Raw genomic sequence first — 15,346 nt, 5'->3', positions numbered from 1 at the left:
ACCTTAAGGGTGTTTTCACCGGGAAGCCTCAGCGCCTGCAGTTCCGTTGCTACAGATAACGGATAGAACCCCCTTCCCCCTGTGACGGTTGTGTCTGCCCGCACTGTGGACCTACTCCAGCAGTTCAGCAGGAAAATGAAGGTGCTCTGCTCAAAGCATCGTCCTCAGCTGGCTAGTTGGGGCACCCCTCTGGGTCTGGGAAACAGCAGAACTGGAACTTGATCTCCCCCTTCCTGGGAGATGCTCTTAGCAGCAGACGGCCGCTTCTCCCACGCGTACCTCTGGGTTACCTACCAAAGCGTGGGAGGCTTCCAAGGCCAGCTGCACAAAGGTGCCCTTATTATTTCAGAGAGAAGGTCAGAGCTGTCCCTCTCTTCAGGGGTGGTGTTCCCTAGCCTACGCGTATCGTTTGCTGTGAAGTCCCTCTGACGTCTTGCTTTCCGTGCGCGCTACCGGCTTCTAATTCAGCACCTCGCGTTCCCCTTCCGGAGCTGGCTGCCCGAGTTTCCCACCTAGTCTGCTCTAGATGCTTAGCAGATTAGGGACCCTCTTTTTACCTGGTTTGGCTTTACGTTGGCAGACCTTGGTATTGTAATTCAAACGGAGCAGGTTCCATAAGCCATAAAACTCCTTTAGGAATTGCTTCTGTTATTTGAGTTCATTTGCCAAGAAAGAGTATTTTCGTACTCCTAGCTGGAGGTTGGGGATGGCATTCCCACGTGGGACAGAGCCCTTGGCAAAGCACACGTCACTTTGAAAACAGAGCAGAACCTCCGGCCTGAGCTGTTCTCCCCGAAACAGCAAAGCACCGAGCGCTGCTCCCAGTGCTGGCATCTCCTCCGCTCCAAAGCAGGCAGAGGGCAACATGCCAGAGCTGCTGTGGCTGCGCTGCCCTGCCCTGCAAAGCTGACAGGAGGTGAGAGCAGCTGGGTCTCTCCCACCAAAAAGCCCAGCAGGCACGACCCGCTGTTGCCAGGAAATAATAAGAGTTTGAGGATTTTGAAGGCCTCAGCAGTCCTTTAAGGCTCCTTTGCCCCCTGGGCTGTGTTCATCAGATTTTGCTCTGCTCATTTGTGAAATGCTCTGAAGTTAGGAAGCGTGAGCGTTTTCTCCCCTTTCACGTGCTAGCTGTCAGGTTTCTAAAGTAGATCGTAACAGAACGGTTCTGCACTACCTTGTGTAAGCAGCAGGCCTCCTGCTGAGGAGAAAGCATGTGGAACTAAGGTGGCAGTAGCCCAAATCTCTCCTTTGAAAAAAAGGGTTGGGTTACGAAATCCTGTAGCAACCTCTCTCTTTAATATGCATGTCATGTCTCGGTGTTGGGCCTGTGAATGGTATGCCAGAAAGAAGCTCGGCATTGTCGGTAATCTGAGCTCAGTTCGGGGTGGCTCTGGCAACCTGTTAGTTCCCGTTCCACAAGGACAACGTGTTGGTCCGGGCTGGAGCTGGAGGGTGCGTCTTCCCTGACGGCCGGATCTGTGGAGCTACGGCTGGTCCTAAGAGCGTGGGCTTGTCTGAGCTCGGCCTTTTGCCTCTTTCAGGTGTCCCTTCTGCAGACGCAGCTGGCAGAAGAACGAAAATACAAGCAGGACTATATCGAGTGCTGTGCCAAGACCAGCCAGGAGCTGTCAGACCTTCACCAAGAGCTGTCTCGCTCCTTAGCAGCTGTGGTCAGGGAGCCCAAAGCCGCTGTTCTGGAAGCAGAGGCTCGGAAGCTGGGTCAGCCTCTCTGAACCTTCTTTTCCTGTAGAGGAGCAGCTGCAGCATCACGGCGTTCCAGTCTTGTGCCCTTCCCGCAAACGTACTCTGTATTTTGCTGCGGGAAATGGGGGTACATCTGTTCTGTTTGCGTTTGGAAGCATCTCCTAGCGCCAGTGACTTTAAAAATTACTTTCTTTTAATAAAAGAGGTTTTGCAGGACTGCACTTTTTCAACGGGGGTACACATTGGTTCTGTTTATGTTCGCAAGCATCGCCTAGTGCCAGCGATGTTTAAAATGTTTTTTAATAAAAGAGATTTTGCAGGACTGCGCTTTTTTAGTAGGAAAAAGCAAGGGCTAGGCAAGTATGTGGCTTAGGAAAAGCTTATACTCTCTTTTTCACTTGCACAAGTAAGCTGTTCCGAGCTGCTGTCCGGTTTAACCTCCTGAGTTCGTAGCCCTTCCTTCCCTGTGACGAGAGAGGGAAACACAGGCGGAGGTGGTACCAAGAGGAAGGGGTGAAGGGTGCAGGCCAGGGATGGGAGGTGGGGCAAGAGCGCGGCGCTTTTTTCCTCCCCTTTTCCTTCTTTTCCTTCCTTTTTCCTTCCGTGCTTCGGCACAATAAGCGCTGGCACTCTCCCGAGGCGATTTGCTTTCAGCTTTGTTGCTGCGACAGCCAGCCTGAGGGACAGCTCGGTTGTTCTGCGAAGGGCGGGGGTAACAAACGCCAGCCCTGTCAAAGCTGGAGGCAGGGGATGGGACGGGATGGCATGGCATGGCATGGCACGTCATGGCATGGGATGGGATGGCATGGGATGGGATGGGATGGGGAGGAGGTCAAAGTGAGTGAAAACTGCTCTCTGCCAGCAGCTCCGCCTCGGTCTCAAGCCCTTCCCAGCTAACCGGGTGATCTCGAGAGCCCCCCCTCGGGGGCCGCTGGCAGGGAGGGTCAGAAGAGGGCGAGGCGGCAGCGAGGACCTTCCCGCCCCCTCGGAGCCCGGGAGCCCGAGCCCCAGCCCCTCCCCGCCCGCCCCCTCGGCCGGCTTCGGGCCGCGCTGCCCGGCGGGGCGGTGGCGGGGCGGTGCCGGCCCGGCGCCGGAAGGCGGGTTTGGTTCCGGGCCGCGCGGCGCCATGGACTCGCTGTGGCGGCTGAAGCGGTTCGATGCCTTCCCCAAGACAAGACCCTGGAGGGCTTTCGGGTCAAGACGTGCGGGGGCGCGCTGGGTGAGCGGGCGGGGTGAGGGCGGCCGGGGGCCGGCGGCGGGGGGGCCTTGCGGGCCGGCGCTCGGCAGCGGCTCGGGGCGGCGGCGGCGGCGGGCGGGCTGAGGCGGGACTGAGGCGAGGCGAGGCGGGCGCGACCGGCGGGGCTGACGGCGGTTCTCGTCTCCCCGGCAGTGACGGTTGTCAGCGGGCTCATCGTGGTGCTGCTTTTCTTGTCGGGGCTGCAGTACTACCTCACCAAGGAGGTGAGTGGCGGCGGCGGCGGCGGGGGGGGCCCGGCCCCGCGATGCTGCTTCTGGCCGGGGCGGCCCTGCGGCCCGGGGCGGCCTGCCGTGCCTCCGCACCCCCGCCGAGCCGCCGCCTCCTCCGCCGCCTCCTGCGGGCTGCCCACGCGGCAGCTTCACCCGCCGCAGATGTGCGTGGGGTTTTTTTCTTTCTTTCTTTCTTTCTCCGAGCTGGCGGCCTTGAGGCCGGGAGCGGGCTGCCCTCCCCCGAAAGCCGCTTGGCGCCGAGGGTGGCTCGGGGCTTCCTGTAACGCGGCCGCAGGAGAGCGTCTCAAAGTCTCTTCTCGCTGCCTCTGCCGCCTACAAGCAGGCAATGCAAAGGAAAGCGAGGAGGCTCCTTGCGGGAGCCCCCGTCCCCACCCCAGGTTCTAAGGTTCCCGAGTTAGTAGCTTTCTTAAAAAAAAGCGTTAGAAATGGCAAGCGCTTGGCTGCGGTGGGAGGCAGCAGCTCAGGTGTCTCTTGAATCCCAAGTCTTAAAAATCAGCCGAGGGAAAGCGGCCTTTTGATTGGCTTCCGAGTGAAACAGGACTCTGTTTTTCCTTTGTTCCTAGGTTCATCCGGAATTGTACGTTGACACATCAAGGGGAGATAAACTGAAGATCAGTCTCGATGTTATTTTTCCACATCTGCCTTGTGCTTGTGAGTCAGCCTTCTGAATGTTGGGGACAAGTTTCATACTTGCCGAGGGCCCGACAGGCTCGGTGTGCCCGCTGCTTCCGAGTGCTGCGCTGCTGCTTGGGCCACAGACAGGGAGGAACTGGTGACCCCTGGTGATTCCGCGGTGATTCCAGCCAGGCCCGCTGGGCACTCAAACCAGCACTTCCAGGCAGGCTGTATTGTTTTTCGAGGTGATACGTGAGGCTAAGGTACAAACCCCCTTACGTTTCTGTACGGTGTGGTGCTTTGTCAGAGAGCTGGGTCACACTGAAAAAGCTGGCACAGCGTTCGGTGTTCGGTGCTCGGGACTCGAGATTTGACTGTACTGTTGTTGAAACACTTTAGAGTGTTTCTCCTTGGGAAGTTACTTGGCGAGGCGCAACTTTTCTGTGGTTTTTGTACTTCAGTTCTGACCGTAACGCCAACGCCATGTGATAACCTTTCTCCCAAATTTTTAAAACCGGAGTGAGCGTTAATAGTCGGATTACCTTTTAACTAAATTCAAAACGAAGCTGCGGGGTGAAGTGACGGAAAATCTTGCAAGTCTTACTGCTTACCACTACTGCGCACGTTATCCGACCGTGCGCTAATCTTCCCTGGCTCTTGTTCTGTTGCGGTGATTCCTTTGGGTAATGCATTGGGCTTTAAACACAGTGAGTCTGGCTTCCTTGTGACCACCTGAGATATTGTTGGTCTTTGCCTTCCTCACGTTTAAAAGGGCACGGGAAGGCCAGAGAGTTTGGAAGCCCCTGGTGTTTTGTGCAGAGAAGCTGTCAGCCTTGTAAGAGAGCATGTAGCCAGCAAGTGCATCACGGTGCTTTGATACCAGGCCAAGACCACAGACCCTCTCAATCTTCTTTGTGAAAAGGGGTCACGAGGAAATGTGCTGATGGTGAAGGGGGAAGGGTGAGGAGGTAGAGGGAGGGAGGAGGCAGCTTTCAACCAATTTGAAGCTTAACTCCTGTACTCCTGGAAATGGTTATGGGCTTTGAGGGGTTTGGTTTTGGTTTCTTTTGCCTTAAGTGTATTACCTTTCAGGGTAACGCTTTCTGGGCAGCTGGAAGCCGTCCTTCTGGTACATCAAACCCAGCCCCGTGTTTGGAAGGGTCGTTCAGGGTGCTGCAACACGCGTTTTATTCCCTGTACGTCACTTGGCCCCAGCCATACACACTCTTCCGCTTTGGCACGCTCTTATCGCCCTCGCTGAAAGAGTCTGTATTTTCACTGGTTGAATGCTTCCTCAGCCTGCCACAGGCCGTAACAAATGTGTGTTTATAGACTACTTTCCTTGCTCACTGATTTCAGATTTGAGCATCGATGCCATGGACGTAGCAGGAGAGCAGCAGCTGGATGTAGAGCACAATCTGTTTAAACAACGTTTGGATAAAGCTGGCAACCGGGCGACTCCAGAGGCCGAGAGACACGGTAAGGTGCTATTCTGCCTTTCTTGGATGGATGCTCTTGTAGTCTTTCCATCACTGTGTGCCTGGTTTTGAGATTCACGGGAACAAGTGGCAGCTGAAGAGCATTTAAAGACCACAGGCTTTTGAAGAGTTTATAGCACGCAGATCTATTAAAGTGACAGATTCAGGTGAACTGCTGTTATACTTGCTACTTTTGCGAGGCAAATCTTTGCCTAGTCCCTCTGAAATTCGGACAAGGACTCACGGATGCATTTCAGGAATAAAGCTGCTGCGTGAATGCTCTTTTACAACTAGGAATCGAGCAGCTGTTCTGGCAAAACTTGGCTTTGGTTGTATCTTTAAATCACAGTGGGCTGGCAAATGGGACAACCTGGTTAGAGGAAAGAGCCTCTCTCCAGGGAAGGCTCCAGTGACTCGACCCTTAGGCCCAAGCTTGCACCTTACTACATTTACTTTGCGTGTGTTAATGCCTGCCTAGATAAATATATTTTAGTTGGTTTATCGGTTACAGGTTGTAGTAAGTGGTCCTTGGCTACCTAAACCTCGCCTTTACGTTCGTTTCGTGTTATGACTCATCGTTGCGCTTCGAGGCAAACCAGAAGCGATTCTGGCAAAGTGTTGCAATCTAACAGTAATACTGTCCCGACTTTTCCTTTCCAAAAGACGAGCTCCTTATTACTTTTTCTGGGAGATGGTGTAGTTCTACGTGTCAGCATGAACTGAATTTGTTGATTTGTATCACTCAGATTGAACTTTTCTGTTCTTGAAGTTGCAAGGCTAAACTAAGCCAAGAGCTGAACGATTGGTAGGTACGGGAGTTTCTCCTGCTGTCACGGGAATGTGGTGGTAGTGCTTTTACTGCTGTTTCGCTCAGCAGCCTCTCTGTGTTCAGAGGTTGTGGCGTTACAAACGTAATGCCTGGGGACAAAACCAGCTGTTCTGTATCTAATTCTCTGTTAAGGCATGTAGGCCTCCTGCCTTACTTGTATTGCCAGTCTCCCTCCGTTGGCATTACTCCGTCGGAACCGGTTGCTCTGGCTCCTTGTATAATCAAGGGAGAGGGAGAGAAACTCGTAAGAAGCGAAGGGTCTCACCTAGGAAAGGCATTTCCAAAGAGATCAGATGCATCGCAGGCAACAAGCAATTTCTTCTGCTGTCTGGAAGAAGCAGGCGGCTAGTTTGGTTTCCATCAGCCATGTTGCAGGTTAGATCAGAAGCATCCAGCCATCTTCATTAAACTCTATGATTATCAGTTTCTATTAGTGATACTGACTTCAGTCAGTTACTTAAATGGCAGCTGTAGCAGTATTGACCTTAAAATTAGTAAAGCATACCCAAATTTCATGGAGTAGTATCTGGAGGCTTTTCCTAGTCATAGTTACATTAAGCTAGTTAATAGCTGAATGATTTCTGTGGTAGGTTGCATTCTGTGCTTGGATGTTGTCTTACTCCTTTCCATTGAGTGACGAGGAATGATTGAATTCTTTATTGGTGGTTCTTATCATTTCCTTTCTTTTAATGTGGACAGAGTTATCCAATTTCATGTATCATATCTGCATGCAAGTTGAGGACTGTGTTAATTGCAGGAAACCCTGCATGTAGAGTTCTATGTACTGCAGTTTCTTTGTAGTATCCAAACTGTGTGCATCACCTCTGGGTTTATCTCTCTGAGACAACTCAACAGGCAGCTGCTGATTCCATTTAAAAAGCTGTTACTGGTTGCTGTGTCTTGAAAGACTCTATGCGTCGTGCAGGTGTTCTTGTTGAAGGGGTGGGAATCATGGCTTTGACGAAGCGTAGCAATTGTTTAGCTCTATGCTTCCCGATGCTGTCTTTGAGTGTAATTACGAGATTAAAAGCCATACCACGTTTTGAACAATGAATTCTTAAGTGTGCTTTCAGCTGCTTTGAATGTTGCAAGCTTTAGAAAGTAAGTCTCACACAGTTGTTTACTAATGGGGATATTTTCCTAAAAGTTCTTATTTTCTTGAGGGTAGTTGCCATAAAGTATGTGATTAAAGAAGTAAGGCTAATGACTGATTTTCATGCATATTTCATACTTTTCCATTAAAATCTCTTTTTTTCTGTGGCTAGTACAAAATACAGACGTGTTTAATACTCGCTTCCGTCTGCCTGTTATACCTCCCAGTCTCAACAAACAGGGCCCTGGCAATGTTCTATCCCCTCAGCAGTGTCTGTCTATGTACCTTATCCCCTTCCCCAGCATTAGTGATGCAAGGAGCCACCTTTTCAAGGCTTATAGAGGGTAGTGCAGCAGCGCCTGGATAGTGAGCCTTAGAGGGCTTTTGTAACGCAAGGGACCTGGTCCTGCCCTTCAGGGTTTGTGTGTTGAAACAGACTGGTTTTAAGGGGGCCTCTTATTGTAAGAGCCAGTGGTTTTGTCCCCGTTCAGCCTTCTGCATGTAAGACCATGAAATTCCATGAGTTCGTGCCCCAGCCATACTGTGGCTGCACATGCAACACACAACGTGGCACAGACATTGTCAGAATTGTTAAGTCACGAAGAAGGTAGAAATTCCTTGGAGACTTCTAGTGAGCAGAGGTTAACGCGTGTGCCTTGTCAGCATTGTCATCTTGGAGGACTGGGTGCTGATTTTCCACTTGGGAGACTCTTCCTCTGATCTTGTTTCACAGCAATGTAGAACCGTGTTCGCTACATGTCTTGGGACAGGATTCTGCGTTGTGCACTGCCGACTGCCGTTGACTGCTATTGAAAATTTTGCTTGTGTAACAGGTCCTGTTACGATTGTCGCCATTTACTGTGCGACGTTGTCTGAAGTAGACAATGTTTTAACAAAGCCTTTGGGCAAGTAACGTCTGCTCAGCGCTCCAGGGAGGCTTACAGATAGCCAGTTCTTGCTCTGGAGGGTGCGTTTGAGATGACAAATGGCACTCTGCTTCTTGGTCTTACTTCGCACCTCAACAGGCTCTGCGCGTACCGTTTCAGGTGGGCTTTGGGTGCAGGACGCGCAGCTTCCGAGACAGAACCGTTGCGTTCGTGTGTAGAACAGTTGTTGCGCACAGAACGGAACAAGAGTACAAGAGAGTGTTTCTAGTCACGCCTCGTCGCTTTGCATCCTCTTTTGTCTTAGAGCTGGGGAAAGAAGAAGAAAAAGTGTTTGATCCAAGTTCTTTGGATGCGGATCGCTGCGAGAGCTCTTACGGGGCAGAGTCGGAGGCCGTGCGGTAACCTTTACACCTTTTTGTATCTTCTTAGTGCTTGAATTAATACAGTTGTGTTGCATGCGTGTTTTTTTCCAAAGTGTCTACGAAGGTCTGTGCAGTGAAATCCTCCTGGGCCCGTGTTCAGAGAATGATGAGAACCGCTGTGGTTTTGGTCTGCCTTTGGAAGCTGCGCTCACGATTGTTAAGACCGTGCAGAGTTAGGTTGTCTATAGTTTTTGCACGTGCCTGTTTAAGGGCAGCGCAAATTGCGCTATCTTTGCAGCAGCACGAAGGCTGTATCTCATCAAACGGAATCTTTTCTGGGGTTATTTGGTGTCCAGAGGGGAGCTGTGTAAATTATTTCACCGTTACGTGAGCCGTCTTGGAATGAAACCTGGTTATGGCTTTGCCTTCTCACTTCTGCTGCAGGCTTTGCATCCTTACGGGAGCAAAGACCAGGCATTTATCGCTCGCACAAACAACGGGTGTCACTTGGTATTTCTCATTCCTCCTACCTGCAAAGAATTCTTCTGTAAGAATGGGTCCGTGGTAGCCCCTAGGTTCTGGACCATCCCTCGCTATCATTGTCTCTGTAGTGACTTGGTCTGTCCCGTCTGTCAAGTTGCGTCCTTCCGCAGAGGTGTTTCCATCTTGAGGGAGTCATGATTCCAGGCTTCAGCTTTTTCTTTGGTCCAGAAAAAAACCACAGAAGCAAAGAAAGAAAACTCAGTCTCCATCAGTCGAGGACACCGTTTCAGTGTGGAGGAGATCCAAACCCTCTGGCGGATCGCCTGTACAGTATTCCTTCCATAGAGGGTGTTCAGTGTGAGCTCCTTCTTAACTTCTGTCTCAAAGTAGCGTCTGCCGGGGAATTAACCGTTTTCATCCCCAAACTGAATACCGGAGGCTGAGATTCTTATTTCATCCTCGGCGTCGCCGAGGACTTTCCTTTTTACGCTGGTAAACTCCTTTCGGAGTTTGGTTGTCTCGGTGCTGAAAGACGCAAGGTCTCACCCGTATCTGTGCAGACAGACAAGCTGTTTTCCAGTTGTATCAAGCTCGTTTTGGAGACCACAAACGTGACGTTTCCGTTTGTCACTGGGCTATAATCCGTCAGAGCTCAGGTCGTACCACCAGTTGCTGGGAATGCCTAACGTTTGTCAGGCGGCCCCCTGGAAGCTCTCCGTACCTTCCATAGCTTCTCCAGACCACGAAACATGCTGTTGTAGAAGCCCCGCCAGGGCTGTAGCGTGTGGCAAAGTGGATGGAAACTGCTGTGTGAAGGATTCGGAGGCCCATCTCTGAGGAGGTGTAAGTCTATGACAGTTGTTGGTTAGTCATGCAGAGGGTTGAATATACGTGAACGGTCTTCGGAAACAAACAAAAAAGGAGGTTGCTTAACCTCCTTTGAGGTATGTCGTCCAAACGTACGTTTCTCCTGCCCCCCACCCCATCCTTCCAGGTATTCGCCTTTGTTGGGATCTTGCAGCAGAAGGAACAAAACAGCCTCGTGGTACGCTGCCTTCTCTGCGCATCAGGTGTGACAAAAGAAGCACAGGACCGATTAAGAACAAAAGCTTGTTACCCAGCTTTGACTGTTAACACGTTGTGAATGTAAACCTCGAGTGCGCTTCTGGATAGCTTTGGTTGCTCCTTCTGTTCCCTTGAGAAGTGGGAAAGAGTCTAAATATAACCAGCATTGTTATCTGGCGTGCTGCTTTAGAGCTCACTTAACACATAGGGGCATGCCACTGTGTTTTTCCTTTTAGTGGTTAATTCCTGCATTTTTGTTTCTCTGTTGCGCTTTAAATGGTTGCTTGTCCATATCTTAGCCCTTTGGCTAGCTAGGGAGTCATTTTATATGGCCTAGAAAGCACACTGGCAAAGCTGTTGCTCTTCCCCTTCTTGGTACGAGTTTTAAGTGCTGCTCTGTCTGAATCTGTGTGTCTTTTCCTTGAAAGGATCGGAGTATTTCTCTCTTCTCTCCTGCTCTGCTCGGTTTAGCAGTGCACGCTGTTGAGAGTCAGTGTTGCCGTATCCTTCCCCCCCCGCCCCGCCCCCAAGCCGTTTTAACTAGAGAGCTAAGTAATTTCTGTTACTTGCTGTGCCCATAAATCTCCTTTGGGAGGAGCTGTTGATCTAGGCTGGGAGCTGAGACGATTTCCTGAAAGCTGAAAGGAGAGCCATGCCAGGTCACTCTTCTGTGGTAGAGGAGGTCACCAGATGGAAAAGGTTGAGAATCTTTGCCTTAAACGATTTTAACATATCCGTGTTGGAGATAATGTGTTGGGGGATTATTAGTTGCTCTGTGCAGATAATGTAGTTGTGGAGGACGTGGTGACGTGTTGGAGCGACTTCTGCCTGTTGAAGTCGGATGGGGTGATGATCTCGCTTAATCTCATTAGTACAGCAGGCTAGAGAATTTCTCCTGGGAATTCATGCACCAAGCCTGCTAATCTCAGAATACTCAGTAGGAGTTTTTCCGAGGGTTCGTAAGCCATTGGACTTTTCTACGATTCTATGATTACCTTTAAAATAGTTTGGGTTGGAAGAGACCTTTAAAGGTCGTGTAGTCCACCCGGCCCGCCCCCTTCCCCGCAGTGAGCGGGGGGAGGGGAACATCTTCAACTAGATCAGGTTGCTCAGAGCCCCGTCCAACGTAACCTTGAATGTTTCCGGGGACGGGGCATCTACCACCTCTCCGGGCAACCTGTTCCAGGGTTTCACCACCACCATCATCGTAAAAAGTTTCTTCCTTGTATCTGGTCTGAATCTACCCTCTTTTAGCTTAAAACCATTACACCGTGTCCTGTCACAACAGGCCCTGCTAAAACGTTTGTCCCCATCTTTCTTATAAGCCCCCTTTAAGTACTGGAAGGCCGTGACAAGGTCTCCCCAGAGCCTTCTCTTCTCGAGGCTGAACAACCCCAACTCTCTCGGCCTTTCCTCACAGCAGAGGTGTTCCATCCCTCTGATCGTTTTTGTGGCCCTCCTCTGGACCCACTCCCGCAGGTCCACGTCTGTCTTGTAGTGAGGACCCCGGAGCTGGACGCAGTGCTGCAGGTGGGCTCTCACCAGAGCGGAGTAGAGGGGCAGAATCACCTCCCTCGACCTGCTGGCCGTGCTTCGTTTGATACAGCCTGGGCGTACGGTTGGCTTTCTGGGCTGTGAGTGCACATTGCTGGCTTTTCATCCGCCAGCACCCCCAAGCCCTTCTCCGCAGGGCTGGTCTCAATCCCTTCATCCTGCAGCCTGTATTGATAGCGGGGGTTGCCCCGCCCCAGGTGCAGGACCTGGCACTTGGCCTTGTTGAACCTCATGAGGTTCACATGGGCCCACTTCTCGAGTGTGTCCAGGTCCCTCTGGATGGCATCCCATCCCTCAGGCGTGTCAGCTGCACCGCTCAGCTTGGCGTCATCTGCAAACTTGCTGAGGGTGCACTCGATCCCCCTGTCGATGTCGTTGATGAAGATATTAAGCAGGATTGGTCCCAGTACGGACCCCTGAGGGACACCGCTTGTCACCGATCTCCATCTGGACATTGAGCCGTTGACCACTACCCTCTGGATGAGACCATCCAGCCAATTCCTCGTCCATCCAACAGTTCACCCATCAAATCCGTATCTCTCCCAATTTAGAGAGAAGGACGTTGCGGGGGACCGTGTCAAAGGCCTTACAGAAGTCCAGATAGACGACGTTTGTAGCTCTTCCCTGGTCCGCTGGTGTAGTCGTTCCATCATAGAAGGCCGCTAGGTTGGCCAGGCAGGACTTGCCCTTGGTGAAGCCGTGCTGGCTGCCTCGACTCACCTCCCCGTCCAACACGTGCCTTAGCATAGCTTCTAGGAGGATCTGTTCCATGACCTTCCCAGGCCCAGAGGGAGGTGAGGCTGACCAGTCGGTAGTTCTCAGGGTCCTCCTTTCTACCTTTTTTAAAAATGGGTGTCATGCTTCCCTTTTTCCAGTCACCAGGGACTTCACCCGACTGCCGTGACTTTCCAAAGAGCGTGGAGAGCGGCTTGGCAACTCCATCAGCCAGTTCCCTCAGGACTCTGGGATCTGCATCTCGTCAGGTCCCATGGACGTAGGTATGTTCAGGTTCCTCAGGTGGTCACGAACCTGATCTTCTCTTACAGTGGGAGGGCCTTTGCTGCCCTAGTCTCCGTCTTGCGGTCCACCCACTGGAGAGGTGTGGGAAGAGAGGCTGCCCGTGAAGACTGAGGCAAAAAAGTTGTTGAGTACCTCGGCCTTCTCCTTGTCCCTTGTAACCAGTTTGCCAGTCTTGCTCATCGGGGGGGAGGGAAGTGTACGCGTTCTTTGACCTTCCTTTTTGGGCCGACACACCTGTAGAAGCCCTTCTTGTTATTCTTTGCGTCCCTTGCCAGGTTCAGTTCCAGCCACGCCTTGGCCTTCCTGGTCAGATAGCTTATTGGGGATAATCATGTCATTTTAGGGATAATGTCAATAGGGGAACGTAATGTCATTTTTTACAGAAACCCAGTTGATTTGCTCTAAGAATAGGACTGGTATGGGCAAGGGTTAGAAGAACGGCAGGGTGCAGGAGAATGCTGCAGGGTGATCTTCGTTTATATCAAGATGGGCAATCTGTGTCCTTCTGCAGCCCTGGCACTCTCCTGCCTTTATGTATCACTTCCGTTTTTCGCACGCTTGCATATCCGTATGGCTTTCTCCTACCGGTGCTGTCTCCTGAAGCATGCTTGGGTGGACTACATTTTGGTGGAAGATGACGTGGACTTGGGGTTGAGGTCGAGAGGAGCAGCTTGTGCCGTTACTTGCCAGCAGAGACCGAAACAGTCCGGCCTGGGCACTGATGCGTCACTCATTCTTTGGGCTAGCTGGGGCTTTAACTGATAGCCTGTAGGAAAAATAGACTCGATCCTGATGGTGCTTTTCTTATGACCCTTTGTAAGTACTGTCAGGCCCCCCACAAGTGAGTGGGCAGGGCTACACTGATACGGCTCACTGAACTTGTGTTTTAGTAGCCTTTCCTGTGCCTCGCTAACGAAACGACGTTTGCTGTGTTTGTTTCCTGCTAGGTGGTAAGGACTAACCCGTTTTCAGTTACACGACATGAGAAGATAGCCAAGGGGCTACTGGGAGACCAGGGCCTGCCTGGTGTGTTTGCGCTATATGAACTTTTGCCCATGGTGGTGAAGCTGAGAGAGAAACACAGGTAAGAGACGTGTCAATCTATATCATCACCCTCCATTGGTTTTTGCCGTTTTGCATAGCTTAAGACTCCATCCTCGCTTAGACGCGACAGTGCAAATGCCTGAAAGCCATCCAAGCCCCTTTCCAGTGGGTGGAGGGGAAGAGGCACTCCCAGATGCCCTCCTTCTCCATGTGAACATCTGAAAGGGATTGGGGTTCTTCTGGTACTACCTGAAGCGTTTTAATCCAGCTAGCCATTTGAGGACGATGCTTGGAGCAGAGCACCTTCATTTTCCTGCTGAACTGCTGGAGTAGGTCCACAGTGCGGGCAGACACAACCGTCACAGGGGGAAGGGGGTTCAATCCGTTATCTGTAGCAACGGAACTGCAGGCGCTGAGGCTTCCCGGTGAAAACACCCTTAAGGTATAACTTGATGGCTTCAGCGGTATGCTCGGCTCACTTGCCAGAGCTGAGCACCGTGTACTTTACTCGCATAAATCTTACAGGCATTTTGCCCTGAACGCCTGCGAAGATTCACCTCCTCCGGGAGACCAGGGCGTACCAGACCCTTAAAGGCACGTGGAAGAGGAGCCTGGCGACTGCTGCTACTGCCAGTACCGCTGTCAAGGGATGCGCTAGGGTTCAGGAGCTGGGATGTACACTCTTGCACTGATAAGCACAGCGTGGACGCTTGTTTTAGGTCTCGGACTCGGCCCGATACTGGGATCGTGATCAGCACAGCATAGCAATAGGAGACTAACGGTTGCCCGAAGGCTGTAAGCTCTGGCGCTGCCTCAGATCCCTGGAGGCGAGGCAAGAGGAGTAACGGTACCTCCACTCGCCGAAGCAGCGGGTTCGCTAGATGTTTGACTGCACCAAGGGGTGGAGTGTGACTGTTCGCTCAGCTCCTGCTCAGATTTGGGCTAGCCCAGCTCACGCTAAGGCCCGATGTATGCTGGGAGCAGCGCCTTTGGGTTGAAGGGGGAGCACCAGGTAGGCAGCACAGGTGGCCAGGAAGAGCTAAAGGGCCATGATGCAGCCATTAGCACCTGCAGCTGGCTGTCTCCTGCAGCCCCCATCTTTGCCTGGCAGTATTGTCAGAATCTGCTGACTTTTGGAAATGGTATAGACCAGACTTCCAAGCTGGAAGGTATAAAACAGCAGCTGAGCCAAAAAGCCTTTGAAGGAGATTCAACAGCAGCTGGACTGCTGGGGCTTTTGTGCTTCACAGTGTGATACGGGGGACGCCCGCGCGGTGACGGAGGAGGAAGGATGAGCACTCTCACTAGGGAGAAACAACGTCTTTTTTTTGGTTTTGCTTTTGGGTTTTTTTTCTTTTTCCCCCTGCCCCCCCGCCATAAGCCCAGGACTTTTAGTGTTACGGGTTGTAAGTTAGGAAACATGACGGCTTGAGTGAATTCACGTCAGAGAGTAGCCCGGGCAAAGGGGACCGAGCCCTGTTTGTCGTGTGTGTTTGTTGCATTTCTTCACGTGCTCACGAAATAAAGCTTAATTCACAGCGTTCGTTGTCCTGTAACTTTGAACTTTTCTCTGCCGTGCCGGTTTTTCTCCCCCTGCTTGCAGTCCGTCCCGTTCCTGCTGCACAACAGGGAGCGAAAGCGTCAGTCATTGCACCTATGTGTGCTTGGCTTTCGTACTAGATGGGAACTCCGGCTCCAGGGGCTGAAGTTGGAGCTTTTCGTAG

At 51.8% G+C, this 15,346-nt stretch overlaps 1 protein-coding gene across 1 annotated transcript; it reads left to right on the top strand.

Moving 5' to 3' along the window:
* Positions 1 to 2,563: 2,563 nt before the first annotated feature.
* On the top strand, positions 2,564 to 15,161 carry LOC126045529 (endoplasmic reticulum-Golgi intermediate compartment protein 3-like). Its single transcript, XM_049816821.1, is given in 6 exon segments — positions 2,564 to 2,875; positions 2,878 to 2,923; positions 3,095 to 3,165; positions 3,756 to 3,843; positions 5,167 to 5,286; positions 13,526 to 15,161. Coding segments are annotated over 6 exon segments (384 nt in total). The 5' UTR covers positions 2,564 to 2,830; the 3' UTR covers positions 13,540 to 15,161.
* Positions 15,162 to 15,346: the final 185 nt, after the last annotated feature.

This window comes from Accipiter gentilis, chromosome 14, assembly GCF_929443795.1.
Source record: "Accipiter gentilis chromosome 14, bAccGen1.1, whole genome shotgun sequence".
In the NCBI taxonomy this organism is placed as follows: Eukaryota; Metazoa; Chordata; class Aves; order Accipitriformes; family Accipitridae; genus Astur; species Astur gentilis.
The sequence above is the reverse complement of the archived record's forward strand: the minus strand, read 5'-3'. Positions and strand labels throughout refer to the sequence as shown.